We start from the raw sequence: 20,215 nt of genomic DNA, 5'->3' as shown, positions 1-20,215 counted from the left end.
GAAAGAATTATCACTGCCATTTTACATGTGAAGAAACAGGCTTAGAAATTTAAAGAACTCTAGTTTGAAACTGAGCTAGGTAAAACAATAACTGAGAAAATGACATGAAGGCTGTGTTGACCAGTTTGATGGAAGTATTTCGGATTGCATGTGAAAACTCCACACTGTACCCCAGAAGTGCATTAATGTACATAGTTACCATTCAATAAAGAAAAAAAAGAAAAGAAAAGAAACTGAGCTAGGGAGCAGGCCAAGATGGCAGACTAGAAACAACCTACACACACTACTCTCCATGAGAAGATTGAAAATTGCAAGTAGATAATTCACCTATGGATGGATTGTCCTTAGATCATTGTGAATCATCAGAGAAGTCACTGGAGACACCAAAATGAAGGAGACTGAATTGGAATGATCACATGGTAGGATCAGAGGTAACTGGGGAAGGCTCTTGCCTGTGGGGAAGTAATAGAGGGAAGAATCCTGGAGCCCCACCCCTCACACACACACAGAAATTAAAATCTGAACTGTGAGAGGGCTCCACCACCCCTGCATGCCTCTAAACTGAAGAAGGGAGCTTCTTGGAGACTGCACTGATGAGCAGGCACAGCAGGGTCCCATAGAATATCAACTAAGAAACACTAGACTTAAACGAAACTCAAAAACAAATGGACCAAACAGAAACTTATGGAACATTCTACCCCCAAACTGCAGAATATACGTTCTTCTCATCAGCATATGGAACATTTTCCCAAAAGATCCTATGTTCCCAGGCCATAAAATTTTAAAAAATTGAAAACATGTTACATATCTTCTCAGGCCACAGTGGAATAAAATTAGATCAATTCCAAGAGGAACTCTTAAAAACTACACAAAAATTTACAAATCAAATAAGCCCTCCTGAATGATGCCTGGATCGATGACAAAAATCAAGATGAAAGTAATAAAACTTTCTGAATTAAATGACAAAAGTGACACATGCTACCAAAATTTCTGCACTACAGAAAAAGCAGTGCTAAGAGAGAAATTCATACCACTAAATGTCTACATCAGAAAACCCCAGAAGATCACAAATTAACAACCTAATGCCACACTTCAAGGAGCTGGGGTAGCAGGTGGGGAGAATAAGCTGAACCTAAACCAAGCAGGGAAAAAAAAATAACAAAGATCAGAGCAGAACTAAATGAAAAAGCCAATATAAAAGATCAATGAAATGACAAGCTGGTTCTTAGAAAAAGTAAACCAAATTGATAGACCACTAGCTAAATTACCCAGGAATAGAAGAGAAAGGACTGAAATAAACTCAATCAGAAGTGAAAAAGGAGACATTACAGCTAATGGCACAGGAATACAAAATATCTAACACCACCACGAAAACCTCTATGTACACAAACTATAATATATAGAGGAAATGGATAATTTTTGAAGTCACTTAACCTCCCAAACTTGAATCAAGAAGAAATAGAAATCCTGAACAGACCAATAACAACAAGTATTCTTTCAAGGCTGCAATAAAAAATCTGCCAACAACAGCAACAAAAAAGCCCAGGACCAGATGAATCCACCCTTGAATTCTAGCAGACCTACAATGAATAACCGACACCTATCCTACTGAAACTGTTCCATAACATTAAGAAGGAGGGAATCTTCCTTAACTCATTCTACAAAGCCAGTGTCATCCTGATACTAAAGTTAGGAAAGGATACAACAAGAAAAATTCCAACCAATATCATTCATAAACATAGATGCAAAAATAATACCAGCAAACCTAATCCAACAGCACATCAAAAACGTAATCCATCACAATCAAGTGGGTTTTATCTCAAGGATGCAAGGATAGTTCAACATACATAAATCAATAAATATGATTGACCACATAAAGAGAATTAAAAACCATATAATTGTCTTAATTGATACAGTAAAAGCATTCAATAAAATCTAGCAATGTTTTATGATTTTAAAAAGCCTCAGCAAACTAGGTACAAAATAATAAAAGCTATGTATGACAAACTCATAGCCAGTATCATATCATACTGAATTGGGAAAAGTTAAAAGCATTACCCTTAAGATCTGGAACAAGACAAGGCTGCCCAATGTTACTACTTTTATTCAACATAGTACTGGAAGTCCTAGTCACAGCAATCAGGTAAGAGAAAGAAATAAAAGGTATCTAAATTGGGAAAGAGAAGGTTAAACCACTCCTGTTTGCTGATGATATGGTCTTACATTCAGAAAACCCTAAAGACTCCTTAAAGAAACAAATAAAATTAAGCAAAGAGACAAATACAATTAAGTCTCAGGTTACAAAATTAATGTACAGAATTCAGTAGCATTTTTATATAATAAAATAGCCAAGATGAGCATCGAAGCAAGAACTCAATATCACAATAGCTGCAAAGAAAATAAAATACCTATGAACATACTTAACTGAGGAAGTAAAAGATCTCTACAAAAAGCACTACAAAACACTGATGAAAAAGTGACGCAAACAAATGGAAAAACATCCCATGGGGGATGGCCAACTAGAAGCAACTTTCACCAGAGGCTCATGTCCAAAGAGAGAGATGTTGAACTGAAGTGGATGGAAGCCAAATGTGAGGAGCTGCACACTGAGAGGACTGTGTGAAATACACATCACCCAGGCTGAGTCAAGCAACAAAAACAAGAAAGTGGAAAGGAGGCCACTACCCCAAAATAGGTCGTCATGCAGGCAACCAGCTCACCAGTGAACACGGATCAAAAGTATGCTCACCTTATTCCACAGGAGAGCAGTTGCTAAGTAACAGTCCTCCTTCACCATTGAGGTCCCACCACTGACCTAGGCCCCGTCCTGCCTGGCATGAAAGACCACATATTTTAGTGCAACATTGAGCATGCAGATTACCCTTTCCAGATTACTCTTTCCCCAGCCTAGTTGCTGGAAGGACCACTCCCTGCAGAGGCTGGAGTGTTTGGCAAGTACACCAAGAAGCCCAGGAATTCTACCCTCACCAAGCTGTAGCAGTGCTGCAGCCCTAACTTGGGCAAGGGACAGGGTGAACTGCCCATTTCCAGCCCCTCAGAAATTCTCAGGCAGATCTGTTTTCTGCTCTCCAGGACATTCTCTGAGCTCAACTGGGTGGGTGGGGCCAGTGTTTAAGTGATTTAGTCAACTAAACTTTGGACCTGCACCCTCCACTTGGTTGTAGCTCTCTGAGTTTAATTGAGTGAGCCGTGCCCAGTTCCTGAGAAACTCTTAACTGAATTCTAGACCTGTACCTCCTGTTGGGCAGCAGCCCCCTGAGCTTACTTAATTGGGTGGGCAGTGCCTGGTGCCTGAATGACTTTGAGCTTTGGACCTACACTCTCTACAGAGTGGTGGCCCTCTGAGCTTGATTGGGTGGATGATTCCCAGGGCATGAGCATCTCTCCTGAACTCTGGGGCCAGTACTGGTCAGCTGGGAAGCCCTGTGAGCTTGATTGAGTAGGCAGAACCACCACTGGCAGAGCTAATTGTACTGGAACTCTGGGCCAGGGCTGTCTACTGATTCTTGCCCCCTGGAGACACTGTCTGGGGCTGTGGATTTACCACTTCTCTGCCTTTGTTAGTGCAGCGGTGGTACTGCAACAGTGAAGAGTGGACTCATCAGGGACAGCCTACCAATTGAACTAAAAAAGTATAATTAACATACTTTTTTAAAAAAGAGAAAAAGCTGAAAATAAATACTCATGGGGAGGAATTAGCAGAAGAGCTCTGACAACATGAAAAATCAGACCAGATTAACTCCTCCTGGGAATGTCAAAAAAAAAAAAAGAAAGAAAGAAAAAATACAACAGAAAATTCCATCCACAGAGAAACTACTGAAATGTCAGAAATGGAATTCAGGATATGGGTGGCAAATAAGATAATTAGAATGATGGAAAAGATGGAAATAGAGAACAAAAAAATAATTCAGAAGTTGTCTCAAGAAATTAATGAATTTAAAGACAAAGTCACCAAGGATATGGACATAATGAGGAAAGATATAGCAGAACTTAGGGAATTGAAAAAGGTATGCAAGGAGCTTCCAAATACAGTAGAGTCCCTCAGAAATAGAATTGAACAGTGTGAAGGAGTTTCAGAAAGAAGACAAGACTTCCAAACTATCTCAAGCATTCAAAAAGGCAGAAAAAAGGGGAACAAGAACAGAATATTACCTGAGAGAGTTATGGGATCATTCTAAGAAATCAAACATCTGAATTATAGGGATTCCTGAAGGCAAAGAGGATCATCCCAAAGGTGCAAATTCTGTGCTCCAAGACATTATGGCAGAGAACTTCCCAAGTATTGCAAGAGACACAGAAATTCAGATAGTAGATAATTTTGGAAAAACATCCCACACTCGTGTAGTAGAAGAATCAATGTCATTAAAATGTCCATACTATCCAAAGTGATTTATGGAATTCAAAGCAATTCCCATCAGAATTCCAATGACATTTTTCACAAATCCAGAAAAAATAATCCTGAACTTCATATGGAATCAAAAAAGAGCTCAAATAGCCAAAGCAATCGTAGGCAAAAAAATCTCAAGGTATCACATTATCTGACTTCAAATCATACTACAAGGCTGTAGCAATCAAAACAGAATGATACTGGTATAAAGGTGGACACAGTGACCAGAGGAAGAAAATAGAGAATCCAGAAATAAAGCCATACAGCTATTGATTTTTGACAAAGCAAACAAAAACACACATTGGGGAAAGGAGGACTTATTAAATAAATGGTGCTGGGAAAAGTGGATCCTCCCTCTCACCATATACAAAAATTAAGATGGACTTAAGACTTAAATATGTGACCTGAAACCACAAAAATCCTGGAAAAAAAATAGGAAAAACTCTTCTGGACATGGGCCTAGGCAAAGAATTTATGACTAAGACCCAAAAGCAAATATAGCAACAACAAAAATAAATGAGAATTCATTAAATTAAAAAATTTCTGCCCAGCAAAGGAAATAATCACCAGAGTAAATAGTCTACAAAATGGGAGAAAATATTTAAAAATAATACCTCTAATAAAGCCCTAATACCCATAATTTACAAAGAACTCAAACAAGTCAGCAAGGAAAAAAGAAAACTCCATCAAAAGTTAGGCAAAAGACATGAACAGATTTTTCTCAAAAGAAAATAGACAAATGGACAGTGTAAACAAATGAAAAACGCTCAACAAACATATGAAAAATGTTCAACATTCCATCATCAGGAAATGCAAACTAAAACCACAATGAGATACCACATTACCCACATCAGAATGGTCACTATTGAAAACAAAAAAACAATAGATGTTGGCATGGATGTGGTGAAAAAGAAACACATAACAATCGTGGTGTGACTATAAATTAGTATAACCTCTATAAAAAACAGTATGGGGCAGCGCCTGTGGCTCAAGGAGTAGGGCGCCAGACCTATATACTGGAGGTGGTGGGTTCAAACCTGGCCCCAGCCAAAAACTGCAAAAAAAAAAAAAAAAAAAAAAATGGTATGGAGATTTCTCAAAGAAGTAAAAGTAGACCTACCATTTGATCCAGCATTTTCACTAATGGGTACCTACCCAAAGGAAATGAAGTCATTTTACAAAAAAGACACCTGCAGCTGAATGTTTACTGCAGCACAATTCACAATAGCAAAACTGCAGAATCACCCTTAAGTGGATAATTCATAAGTAGATAAAGAAAATGTATATATATGTGTGTGTGTATATATATGCATGTATGTATGTGTGTATGTGTGTGTATATATATATATATATATATAATGCACTATGGAATACCACTCAGCCATTAAAAAGAATAAAATAATGTCATTTGCAACAACTTGGATGAAACTGAGTACTTCCTAAGTGAAGTATCTCAGGAACGTAAAAATTAACACTATATATTCTCACTTATAAAAGGGAGCTAATCAATATGTAAGGTTAAACACACACTAGTCTGGCTAGTGTGCCCTGACTTCAGCATTGTAAAATTGACCCAAGTAACAAAAACACTTGTATCCCCTTAATCTATTTCAATTTTTTAAAAAAATGATCTAGAAGTACTGATGATAGGAGAACTACCAAACTCCTGGTGCAGAACAACTCTGCCTAGACCTCTACACCAGTGGTTTTCAACCTTCCTAATGCTGCAACCCTTTAATACAGTTTCTGTGGGTCGTGACAGTTGAGAGCAGTTGAGAACTGCTGCTCTACATGAAAAGAGGACTAAACTCTAGTATGGCTTCTAGCAGGTTGAGGTTATGTTCTCAGAATTATCCCTGCACTTCCCAGAAGGGCAGAATAAGGTAGAAATAATGAAGTAAGGTAGGAGAATGGAGAAAGGACCAAGGGAACTGCAAACAGGTACCAGAGAACACCTGACAATTCCCAATGTGTGAAACAGGGAAAGATATGGCAGCTAAAAGGGGCCCAGCTAGCCTGAACTGGACAATCTCTACATTGGGTCATTATCAGTGAGAAAACAGATGGGTGTCACCTCTGTGGAAATATCCTTCAATAGACCTGACGCAGATGTGAATTATGTCCTGAGGTCAGTTCCTTCAAGGCATCCCAACAACTATCCAGCTTTGGAAGACTTTTGGACAGAGACCATGGTCTGGAAGGATCAGAGCTGCTCTCCCTCAAGTCATGGTATCTGTTAGTTTTGCTGTTTTTCATTTGCACCCTGGTCTTAGGGTCTGTGTCTCCTCACTGGGGAACAATTCTCTTCCTGTAAGCCACCAAAAGGAACATGGGCATGGAAAGATGTGACAGTACATCTCAGGATCTGTATCTTTGTTCTCTGGCATCCTCCTTTGTTCTCGGTGATTTAGTCACACTGATCACTTTCAAGTTCTTTCGAGTTCTTTCTAGAACGAGTTGTCAGGCCATTCAGTCTTGTCCCCAGCTTGGACCACTGCTCTTTGCTCCCTGTGCCTGCCTCATTTGTTCTTATTCTTCATACTTTCTTCATACTGGACCTAAATCATGACTTTCGTAGATGATTTTCTCCATGGAACCCACAATCATAATTCATTGTCTTTGTTGAACTCTCACACAGCACGCTGTGGTTCTCCTTTATAGAACCTATCATATACTATGATTATATGTGTGTTAATGATTAATTTGTGATTTGTTTCCTTCTCCTTCTTTATCACAAGCCCCATGATGGCAAAACTACATTTTTTCATCTGAAATTCCAGCACCTAGCCTAGTACCATACTAGGCATTAAATTCTACAACAACTAAGGTACATATTTAATATTTTCACTGAGCCTCAGGTGAGAAGTAACTTGCCTGAGGTCACTCAGCAAGCAAGCACCAGAGCAGCTACTTATCAGTTGGCATGGGGATAATGCAGATTTACCTGTCATACACCTTAAGGACTAGCATGAGAACCAGGATCATGCTTCCTAAACATTAAAGTGAGAAGAAGAAATGTTATAAAATAATTCAATAAACCTAATCATAGAAATGATATGCCCATATACCCATGATATCCAAAAAGGGCTAACTTGATCAGTCTGACTTTGTGAAGTAGAATTTACATCTCTAACCACAGTTTCCTAACTATCATTTAAAATCTCACGGTTGTGCATACATATTTCATCCATAGATACTTGATAATATGAATTTTTGAAGGGATAACAAATTTAATCTCTTGTGTTATGCTTCATAGTATAATTAGAAAATCAGAAAAAATACACAAATTTAATATAAGGCAATGAAAATATTCAGTTTTAATTTATCCACTTATCCTTCAATTGAGTAGTTTTAGAAAATACTACTAATCTGAATAGCCTCACCAACAGAATACCATTGGAAGGTGAAAATCCTCTTGTCATAAATAATGAGCTAGAGAACCTCTCACATCAGACAGAACTCAGTACCCCAGTAGTAGTACAACTTTGGCACCCTTATTAAATAGCTCAGAACAAGTAGGGGTTGTCACTCCTGAGATTAAAGACACATGGATGCCCTGCCAGACTAAATCTATATCCCACAGGGGGCCGACTGAGCACAGGCATGACATTTATCTTTGTCTAGCCTTTGCTTTCACTTTTTTTTCCCTAGCAGTGATTATGTCCCTTCTCTCTGCAGCTACATCTCCAAAACCAGACACGCTAAATGACTGTACAGTGTGTGATATCAAAAAACTGGACACAGTTTTCTGATAATGTGCACTTTTATGTGATAGGGCAGGCAACAGAGTAAACCTTGCCTCTTCACTCTAGGTGTAATAGATTATGTTTGGCAAGCCCAGAATAAGTGTGTTAGCCCCAGTAGGAAGACTAACTTTACTGTCTCCTATAGATCAGAGATACACAGACATTTTACCTGGCATTGTAGAGTAAGAGCAGCAAGAAGCACATCCATCACCCTAATCTTGAGCACAAGATCAGTTAGTATGGAGGTGACAATAGTAAATGCATATACCAATGGAAGAGTATACCAGGGGAGATTGTAGCTGGCTTGAGAGGAAAATCTGAGTCCTTCAGGGTTAATTCCTGAAAACAATAAAAATCACGGGGGATAATTTATACGAAAAGAGAATTTATTGCAAATAGACACAGAACTAAAAGTGGCAGGAAGGTAGAAGAATAGGACAACTGAGACAGTTCTATTGAGACACTTTAGTGGCATGTGGAGTCATGTGAGATTGTTTCGGGGTCTGGGTGACAATTTGACTTCTCCCTCAGCCCAATTATACTCACTTTTTCCACTTTTTTTTAAAACAAAACATCATACTCAGAAATTATCTCAGAGACTAAACCCAATATGAAACAACACTTTTTGATTCCTGCATTCAACACGTATTTTATCAAGCACTAATGAACAAGGTGAAGACCACTCCTATATGGATATTATATCCTACTTGAAGAAACACACAATAAACAAATAAATGTACCATGGTACACACATACACGCATATAGTTTCTTGGAGATGTTCAGTCAGCAATCAGACTAAGAAACTGTGGCTCTTAGACAGAACTAAGAAGCTACAAATACAGATTTGAAGAAAAGTATAAAGCAGAGACAGCATTCCCTCATATAAAATGGTTTCTACTGCTGGGTTTTCTCCTCACAGGATACCTGCAATTTTGGCATGAAGTACGCAATCACTTTCAGGTGAAATAACAATGTAGAAAAACAGATGAATGGAAAATTCAACAAATTAAAACCATAAGCATTTACTTACACTAGGTGTCTTAAGGGTCAGCAATTTGGGCTGCGCTCTGCTGAATGGTCCTTCTACTCCAGGCTGTGCTCACTCATATGACTGGGACACACAGCTCTCCCAGGCCACAATCTTCCAGCAGGCTGACATGACCATGTCCTCCACTGATAACAGTAGAGCAAGAAGATGACCCCAAGGTAGGTCCCATAGCTGAGCCCAGAGTCAGAGTGGGTTGGAGGCTGTCACATGGACAGGGCAAGGATGCAGTGAGGTGAGGAATTGGGATCATTTCTGCCTGGATTAGGTGTAGCCGTTGAGGGGTAACTTTTATCCAATAGCAGATTATTCTTCTTGGACCACAGGGAAAGTAAAAAACACTTTCTCCATTTGTATTCCTTCATTCTCTGCTGCCTCCAGACACTGATAAGGCTCTGGAGGATTCTAACGTAAGTTGGCTCCCTGTGCCTGATGCTTCACCCCTGTAACAGAGAAAGGTTTAAAGCATTAATTTTGCTATGAGACAGAGCATCAGGCTGGAGTTTTAGGAGCAGCAGCTGGGAGCCCAGGTTCCCCCAGGGCTATCAGAAGAAATGGCTCTGAGTGTGGATGAAGAGGCCCCGAACTAGGAAACTGGCAGTTACGTTCCATATAAACCGATAATCATGCTAGCTAACAGGCTGAATACTTACAATATGCCATTCACTACTCCAAGCACTTCACATACATTAATGGTAATCTTTATAACCCTGTAGAGCTAGCATTAATATTCTAATTTTATAGATAAGCTGAGGCTCATAAAGATGCTTGCCCAGCGCAGCCCCTGTGGCTCAGTGAGTAGGGTGCCGGCCCCATATACCAAGGGTGGTGGGTTCAAACCCAGCCCTGGCCAAACTGCAACAAAAAAATAGCCGGGTGTTGTGGCAGGTGTCGGTAGTCCCAGCTACTCAGGATCTGAGGCAAGAGAATCACCTAAGCCCAAGGAGTTGGAGGTTGCTGAGAGCTGTGACATCACAGCACTCTACCAAAGGTTAATAAGTTAAACGGTCTCCAAAAAAATGCTTGCCCAAAGTCATGAACAACAGAGCATACACTGGGGCCTACAGAATGTGAGCTGGCAGCCTGGCTCCAAAGCTGTGCCCTTGCCCTGATCCAGGCTACCCTATTAGGAACTTCCCAGCCCCTGTGGGAATGCTGAGTGCAGAGAAAACTCTTCACACAGGTAGTGACACCTCCATTTTCTCTTAAGAGAATGAAGCTCCCCTGACACTGAGGGGTCCCTATGGGAATGGATACCCTCAAGCAGGCCTGAGCCAGTGTCAGTTGTCACTGTGGAAGCAGTCTTCTCACTGCACTCCAAAGTCTACTGCCTGCTTCCCACGCTGGGCCTTGGCATATGCGTCTGGCTCCCTCCACACATCCCTCCACCTCTGACTGGGTCCCTGGGGTGTTCCCATAGAAGAGACCCTGGACCCCATGGACACATGGTGTTCAAAAGATAGGTGAGGGAAATCTTGGCCTGTGGGAAGGACTGAGACCACTGAGCCCCAAGCTGACACTCATTCAGTGTTCCCTGCTACATGCGGCCATAGAAGATGAATCTGGGCAGGGTAGGAGGGGCTGGAGTCTCCTGTGTTATAGACGGGAGGAGGGGGGGACATCTCCCCGGACTTGCTCTTCCCACCTCTTCCTGCAGAGTCTAAGCCTACCTCAGGCTCTATTCTGACCCCAGCTCTCTCTATTCCTAGCACCCAGAAAGCCCATTCTGCATCCACTGGCCTCCTTATTTTTGGCCCTCTGACCACAGCCACCTCCCACTGACCCCAAGCACCTACAGCAGACATCAAAATGACCTCCTCTGAAGGTACAATTTCTATGTGGTTGCACTGCCACCTTCTGGGTGTCCTCAGCTCCACCACTGGGTCAATATATGGTCCTAGGACTCACATACCCATGTGGCCTGACATGGGGACGGATTCTTTTTCACAAAACTCCTGGGAATCAGAAGAGCTAGGGGCTTCTAAGGGCCTGGAATGAGGAGCATTTACAACATAGCTGAGTATTTGTTCTGTTCATGCACATAAAGGTCAGTGCAAGGTATGTTCTATGGCATATACCTTCAAAAAGGACTGACCTCAAAATAATTAACTCAGTCCAACCTCAGCCATCCCAGCAACTTCCATTCATACAAGCTCAGTAAGAAATTTTCAGTGCTGATTCAAGATCCTGAGATATACCTGTTCTTCTCCCCCTAAACTCAGGAACCATGACTTACCATTTCAAAATAAACAACAAAAAATCCCAGGAAGATCTACTCTGTAAAAATTATAGTACATTTTTATTTAAAATATAAAAGCAGGCCAGGCACAGTGCTCACACTGGTAATCCTAGCACTTTGGAAGGCCGACGTAGGAGGATTGCTTGAGGCCAGGAGTTTGAGATTAGTCTGAGTAAGAGCAAGATCTCTTCTCCACAAAAAGTAGAGAAATTAGCTGGCCAAGTCCCAGCTCCTTGGCAGGCAGAGGGCAGGAGGATTCCTTGAATCCAGGAGCTTAAGGTTACAGTGAGCTATCATGACACCACTGCACTCTAGCCCAGGCAACAGAATCTGTCTTAAAACAAACAATACATAAAAGCAGACAGAGCTCCATTCTACCAATAAAACAATTCAATTAGCATAAGGTACTGTCTTTATGTTAGTATTGGACATGAGGGAAGCAGTGAGAGCCACTAAGAATCCATTTGTACAACAGGGAAGCAGTTATTGAACAGTCAAGAAAGTGATACTGACATGTTTTAGAGGCAGGAGGATTCACCATGAGGAAAAAAAGGCCAGAAGGCAGCTCAACATTAAGGAGCAAGGCCCGGAAACTCTTGGGTGGGTTCGAGGGAGGAGGCGGCAGCTGTGGGCTTAGCTGGTGCCCACCTTGATCACATGGCTTCCTCTGGAGGGCTTGCAGTTCCACATGGAAGAGAAAAAATACAAAAGGTCAAGTCACCCAACCTGAGAAACATGAAGCTGAGATGCATTTCCCAGAGCCAGGAAAAGCCTGAGCCTTCAGAATAGAAAGAACCTGTGTAAAGGGTTCGGGAAGCTCAGAGCTGTATATTCCCAAAGGCGCCCTTATGCTACCTTCGGATCTCAGCTCCCAGGCCCTCCAGTACAGATCCTCCCCACCTCTGTCTCTGTCACTTCACTGGCCACGCTTCTCCCACTCCCACAGAGCTGGAAGCCACCCTGTCAGAGGGTGGGGACCCAAAACCAAAGATGAGGCACATTATAAGCACCCAATCCGTTCTCTCTTTCAGGTCTCAAGCCTCCATGTGACAGAAGATCCAGGGGATGTGACTGTGAAATTCCCCGTAGCAGGATCTCACATTGCCTCCCTGACTGCTGAAGAAACACAGACCAGTTCCTCCTCTCCTTAGCACTCAGGCTCCTCGCCCACCAGGCCAGGATCACACCCCTGTTAGTCTGTGTCTCAGACATTCACCAGCAGCTCAGGGATGCTGGGACAGGAGCATATCAAGAGGCTACCCTCACCTGTCCCTGAGGAGGAAGAAAGTTGAGCTTCTCTGGTTCTGAGTAGGGCTTTTGTCCCAGGACCTCAGCCCATGTAAACTCAGGCTTCCTTGGACCTCTTCTCCTCAGGCCCAGTTCTAAAGCCAGGCTCTCCCCTACTTCATCTTTACCCCCCACACACACACTTTGCCCATAGAATTATAGCCCTCCCCTGCTCTGCTTGGCATTGCCCAAAGCCTCCCATCAAAAAGCTGGGTCAGGCCCTTGTGTCCAGAACACCCCAAAGGTGTTCTTGTCAAAGAACAGACCAGGAGGCACCCTGGGCGGCTCAATCCCAGTGTACAATTGCTGGATAAATTTTCAGAAGGAAATGCTGTACATTTATTCCTGGCTTCATCAGGGTAATGCAGAATGACAGTGCATACCTTTGTCTCCCTCTTTTTAAACACGACTCACTGAGACATGGCTCCTATCACAGAAACCAAAAACTACTCAACACTGGGGACCTAAAGGTGCTGCCTAGCCCAGGTTTCTCTGGAGATAAGATTAGTTGAAAACTGGTGGTAGAGCTGACCTGCCTGACACCCAACAGTACCACAGGAGATAGATGGTAGGTAGTAAGGACACAGACAGGTTTTCAATACAGGGACCCCAGGGTGGAGGACGTCCTCACTCACTGGCTGTGTCCTACAGGAGCCAGCAGTGCCATCAGTTGCTCAGCTGGTTCTCAGGGTTTTGCCTAGAAGAGGACACATCTGACCTGTCCAGAAAACCCCTCAACTTTGCAACTGCTGCTCACAACGTGGACAACACCTACAAAAATTAGGCACTGCAAAGCATTCTGTTCACCAGGGCCAACCCTCCCAGGATCCAGATGAAAGGAACACACAACTGCAGACATAGCAAACACCCGCTTAAAGTACAAGTACCCCCTGAATCCATCTGCTTGAGGAGGAGTTGGAAATCAACATTTGTGGAGATTCCCTGGCCCTAAAGGATGAACCAACTGCTTAGGAACAACACAATGACCAGGAATGACAAGGGTCAAGGCACACATTAACAGTGTCCACAATCTCCAGGCCCCACCCATAACTCAAGAGTCCTCAATATATTTACTCACTGATGCCTAAATTTTCCTGCTTCACACAAACAACTGCTCATACACATCCTGAACACAAAGACACGCACACAGAGCAGTGTGTGCTGGTAAACATTTAATAAAATGCTCGCTCCTCTGGGTGAGGTAGAAAAGTCTAAATGTGTGGTATTTACCTGTAAATATAATCTGATGTAAAATGGTGTGAATAACCCAGCAAAGCTACCAACCTGCATCCTGAGTAGGACTCTCAACTCTTAACAAATCACACTACATGGCTCCAAAAAACAGACCCCTCAAATATACTGAGCACATATGTATACCTGCTACCTACCCCATGAATACACATATGGGCCTCTTCCTACCTAAATGTGGACAGACAAAACTACTCACCTAGAATGTCCACATGCCACTGCTACAACCATATATATACACACACACACACAAACAAGTGCCCAATACAAACATGTACAATGAACACACTGCCCATATGTACACAATGAAAACTCCATAGCAAGCCACAGGTTCTCAAAAGCCACACTATCCAAATAGTTGTTTCACGCTTTCCCCCTAAAAAAGTACCACACGCAATTCACACAGCACTAAAATACACATGCCCCATGATTCCTGAATGCACACACAACCTACAAAGCCTCTGTTTCCAAAGACACATACCAAACCCCCCACATCTCCCACAATACAAAACACAAAAGTTCCATGAATTCAAATACCCACACTAGCCACGATCTATTATAAAATACCTATAAGTCTATCCCACAAACTCCGAGAACATATACAATCAGGATCACCAAATTCTGCAAGTAGCATGATTCAGAGGATCCCTGACTGTCTTGATATACTCACAAACCCTTTATACACACTCACAATCTATGCATGAATCCATACCCACCAGAGATACATACAAAACACAAAAACACCAATGATCTTTGCATTCTAATAATAAACATACGCAACACTCCGAAACTTACACACAAGTATTCTCAATCCTGAATATCTATGTCCCTCAAAACACTATACGATATCCTACATCTCCTCAACATTCCCTTAAAACACTATATAAGGGGCGGCGCCTGTGGCTCAAAGGAGTAAGGCCAAAAACTGCAAAAAAAAAAAAAGCCAAACTATACAATATCCTATGTCTCCTCAACATTCTCCAAACATTCCCAAAACACATGTAGAAACTCCCTAAAATAATTACAAACTTAAAATGAACAGATAGATAATAAATACTTCCACCTGGATATACACAAACCAGTATAACCACCCAAGACACACAGAAATAACTCTAACATATCATTTAAGAATATACATAAAAACACTTCCAAATCCTACATTAATCTAGTAGGAACCAGCTCCCACTCCCCCAGTACTAACAAAAACCATATCACAAATATCAAATATATATATTTCTCCCACTTCCCTGTTTAAATACAGAATCCCATCTATCAGACAAACACATACTCAATTCCCAGAATATACTAACCCTAATAACCACTCACTGAAAAATACAACCACATAGCCCCAAACAATATTCAGCCAAATTGTTTTGCCCACACAAACTTAATATACCTTTCCTAATATACCTTTCCTCATGACCCAAATATACCCACAATTACCTAGCACACTAGAAAGAGGTAAACATACCACCTCATATCTGCAAATACACATACCTGCTTATCCATCATCACACACTCCCAAATACATAGAGATAGCTCCTCTATCTTCCAGAATACGGAATCATACAAACCCCACCTCACAACTGTACATATTTATCCTACCAGGGTCCCAAAACAGGCATAGATGGCCCTCACACACTGATACACCCATACACAACTCCTGAAAATCTCAACAAGGAATACACAGGACCGTACAATGTGCCCTGAATACAAAATGGTCCTCTTACATCCTCCAAATACAACAGACCACATAATCCAAAAATAGATACACAAGCATGTCCCCTGACACTGCCCATATGCACAAGCAGATAATGATACTTCCAAACCTGCCATTAGACACGTACAAATCCCCAACATTGCTGGGAAAACACACATGGAAAATATACCTCAAATCTCCAAACTACAAACACTGAACACCAACTTTTTGAGTACATATCACATCTCACCCCCTCCACATACAAACATTCACCCCTACGCACGCTCAGAAAAAGTCACAACCTTCTTTTAATCCACAATATACACATGGACACCACCAACCCACACGTGTGAATGGACATATCAGATTCTCACCAATTAAACGCACGACAAACTCTAAACCACATGGGCATAATGGACATTCCCAACAGACCTCCAAATAAAGAACTGGAAAAGTCACTCATATCCCCTGCATTTCTACAGTCCCTAAGAGGCCCACTCCTACATGTGCCACCACATTTTCAGATACACACAACCACCCCACAAATCTCACACCCTCCCAAATCAAACCTTCCTCACATTCTCAACTATACACTGACATCCCCCGACAACTCATGAATATACACACATGTAATAAATTTTACAGATATAAGACATTTGTACCATACAATGACAAATAATAATAAAATATAAACTGCCCTTTATTTTAATTCTATGTAGGAAAATGATTCCAATAGAACGCTCTGGTTGATTTTTCCCACTCCTGCATCCATAGTCAACCCCTGCTCGCAAGTAATCAACAGACTGAATAAAAGCTTAGTATTGGATTTTGAAAAGTTGCTCACAGCACTGACAGAATTAGAAGATGAATGTTGGTTGATAATTTTATGTCACCAAGTTTCAGAAGTGAAACAATGAGGATGTACATTAGACTTTATTCATTTTACAATGGCATGAGGTACTTTTTTGCTGACTTTGATAATGGTTTTCAAACATTCCTCCAGCACTGACCCTATTCACAATGTAAAAGCTAGAGGCTGGATGCAGTGGCTTGGGCCTGTAACCCACCACTCTGGGAAGCAGAGGAGGGAGGATCGCTTGAGGCCAGGAGCTGGAGACCAGGCTGAGTTGGGCGAGACCCATCTCTACCAAAAACAGAAACATAAGCCCGGGGTCGCAGCACGCGCCTGTAGTCCCAGCTACTCGTGAGGCTGAGGCAGGGGGATCGCTTGAGCCCAGGACGTTAACACCGCAGTGAGCTATGATGTCCGCTACACTCTTACCCAGGTGACACTGCCAGACTCTGACTCAAAACAAAAAAAGCAAAGCCGTCACACACTTTCAAGTTCACAATGCATTATTAAATGTCCCCTCTCACTTCACGTCCTGGGAATTAACAGAGCCTAGCAAGAAGCCCCGCCCGGGCGGTGCCCATTTCCCTGTAACACACACTCGCACCCCGACTAGCGGCCACAGGAGGGGGCCGAGGGACCCAGGCGGTGTTGCCCGGCACAGAGTCACCGGAGCCACAAGCCGCGGGCAGGAACAGTGGCACAGAGCAGGTGCATGCCGACCAGGCAAGGGGTCTTCGCATCCATTACCTTCGCTTTTTAGGAAACTGCCTGTAGAAATCTCTGGGGAGGGGCGGCCGTTGGGGAGTGACGCTCGCGCCCCCGCGTCTTCCACAGCTGACCGCCCACAACTGAACCGGAGAGCAGTTGGGACAGGCGATGAGATCGCCGCCCCGCCAACGGTAGCACGTGCGCATGCGCGGAGCGCGGACACCGAGTCGCCTAGGACCAGGCGGGAGCGGCAAGCCAGGCGCGGTCGGCCAAGCATCCGAGTCTTCTCTGGCGCTGGGCACGCCGCCTCTGTAGACCTACATAATCTTCCCTCTTTAAAACGAGCGCATCCAACAAGTCCGCTCATGATTTTCAAAATTGCAAACCTGCAGTTCCCACACTTAGATAACTACCCTCGCTGAAAGACTTGGCAGCAAAGTATCCTCAAATTACAGCCAATCTTGCACACCCTTTGGACTGAGTTTCTTTGATTCTTGTTCATGCCTGCCAAAGATCGTATGTCCTTTGTTCCTGGTCAATCTAGAGATTCCAGGAAAGAACAGTTCTGGCAAAGAATTTTCCACCTGGGGAACACTCTGAGAGATGCTTTCTAATAACTCCATTCCTAGAGGGTTTTCCTACCGCATTTACTTTACTTGGATGTTTAATTAATATTAATACATAAATATGTTTCAATAAATGTCGATTTATAAAATTTTTCTATAAAAAATCATTCTTGGCAGCGCCTGTGACTCAAAGGAGTAGGGCACTGGCCCTACATGCTGGAGGTGGCGGGTTCAAACCCAGCCCTGGCCAAAAACTGCAACAACAACAACAACAAAAAAATCGTTCTTATAACTTTGATCAGGACTTGAAAATTGAGCCAATTTCAGAGGATACAGCAGGAATTGGAAAATGAAAAATCTAACTCTTTCCCACCCCCACTTTGTAATACAGTGCAGAGTCCCAAATGGCAATAAGAAAATAGTATGGAATCAAGCACCTTCTTTCAGGAACCAAACACTGCAGAGGTAATTGATAGAAACGTTTACTGAACACTTCAGGTTTAGAGTTGGGACAAAACCTAGGAATCATGAGGATATTGGACAGGATTAAGAAACAACTCTCACTGACAAGGGTAGCAAAGAAAAGAACTCTGGGCTCTGGATTTGCATTCCACTGCCTCCCTCCCCGTCAGTATCACCCCTACTACCTTATCATGCAACTGTGCTTTCTTGAGTCAAAATGCAAGAAAAGAAACGTTTTAAGTCCCACTCAGAGCCGATTTTGGAGAGTGATCACAGTGTGGAGCAACCCTTTTAAACATCTCTTCCCTTCCCCAATACTCTCCCATCAGTAGAAACATAGTGCTACCTGGCAGAGTGTCCCAAGAGATTTTGTTGCAGTCCTCTAAAAAACTCATTCCTCATCTCCTTTGACCAATTTCCTCACAATCCGCCATTGTCACAAGATGCACATCAGTGTTCTTTCCTATCATTTTGACACTGATAACGTGACAATGATTTCGAGTATGAAAACATGAATCAAACAAGTTTCCTTTAAAGAGCTGCTACACTCATTCTTATGCAGAGAGAATCATATGCAATGCTGACACTGGATTCCCAAGAACAAGGCAGTGTAAGGAAGATAAGCAACCAGCAGGCACACGACCTCAGACTGGCCAGCTAAGGTTTAGGCAGGAATGGATGGGTGTGAATGGAACTTGGACATTGGTAGATAAAATCCTGGCTGGTCTCAAAAGGGACGTCCATTGTGAGGGTAGCACATTTTTAATACCTAGAGAAACCAGGGTCCTAGGAATTGTAAGCTTCTTTACCACCTTCTTTTCCCTTACAACTACCCCTTCTCCCACTAATCCTAGAAGCTTGAAGGGCAATGGCTATTCCAAACCCCATATCATCAAAGAAGCCTGCATATTCTTTTTCTGCAACTATTGTGTTTTGTGAGTCTCCTTGCTGCAAATTCTCATTCGTATAGGAGTGAGTAAACTATAATAGCTTAATATGTTACAATTTTCCCCTGAATTGCCAAATACAATGCAAGAACTCAGTAAAATGTAAATAAAATAGATAAGTGATGAAAAGATTGTTAGTATATTTCCAAGACTGCATGGAGCACAATTCTAAAAAAAAGTAATTCATTGTTTATCTGAAAATTAAATTCAACTGTGTGTCCTTTATTTATATTTGCTAAATGTGGCCACCCTTTCAAGTATTTTTAATTTTAAGTGACTACATAAGTAGAGTATGGAACTTATAGTTAATAATAATTTCTTCTATATTTGAAAAACAACTGGAAGAGAAAAGTCATCACGTTTCCCACCCAAAGAAAACAGTAATATTTGAGATAACAGATTTTCCAGTTACCCTGATTTGATCATTACACTTGATACACATATACAGGTATCAAAATATCACATGTAGCCCCAAATTATGGAAAAGAAAGGGACCCTTTTGTAATGATTGTTTCTACTGTATTTAACTAATCTGCAGAAATAAAGGAGCCATGTTACACATACAAACACAATCATTATAAATATCAGCAAAAATACTGGAACATTGAATAACTTTCTCCCAGAAATAAACTGAAACCATTCTTTTAAAATTGTTTGCATATGCTTTTATTGCATAATACATGACTGGGAAGAATAACAAGAAACAGATAACACAGGTTTTACCTTTGGTCAAGAAAATTGGGTGGCCACAAGAAAGAGGTGAGAGGAAGCCTCATCGCTGCATATTCCGTTTTGCACAATTTGACTACTGAGCCACACAAAAGGACTGCTTGCTTAAATGTTTATTTTTTTTTATTTCTTATAGCATAACTGTGTACATTAATACAATCATGGGGTACAGTGTGCTGTTTTCATATACATTTTGAAATACTCTCATCAAACTGGTTAACATAACCTTCATGTCATTTTCTTAGTTATTGAGTTAAGACATTCATACTCTGCTTTT

The 20,215-nt window shown here is 41.8% G+C and overlaps 1 protein-coding gene across 1 annotated transcript in view; it reads left to right on the top strand.

Moving 5' to 3' along the window:
- Positions 1-12,590, top strand: part of LOC100946172 (POTE ankyrin domain family member A-like) — a 232,966-nt gene extending 220,376 nt beyond the window's left edge. Inside the window, exon 13 of the mRNA XM_023508312.1 lies at positions 12,471-12,590. Within this exon, the coding sequence (XP_023364080.1) occupies positions 12,471-12,590 (120 nt within the window). The remainder of the gene's footprint in view (positions 1-12,470) is intronic.
- Positions 12,591-20,215: the final 7,625 nt, after the last annotated feature.

This window comes from Otolemur garnettii, unplaced genomic scaffold, assembly GCF_000181295.1.
Source record: "Otolemur garnettii isolate 467f Iridium unplaced genomic scaffold, OtoGar3 scaffold00243, whole genome shotgun sequence".
Taxonomy (NCBI): Eukaryota; Metazoa; Chordata; class Mammalia; order Primates; family Galagidae; genus Otolemur; species Otolemur garnettii.
This window is presented reverse-complemented; position numbering and strand designations above follow the sequence as displayed.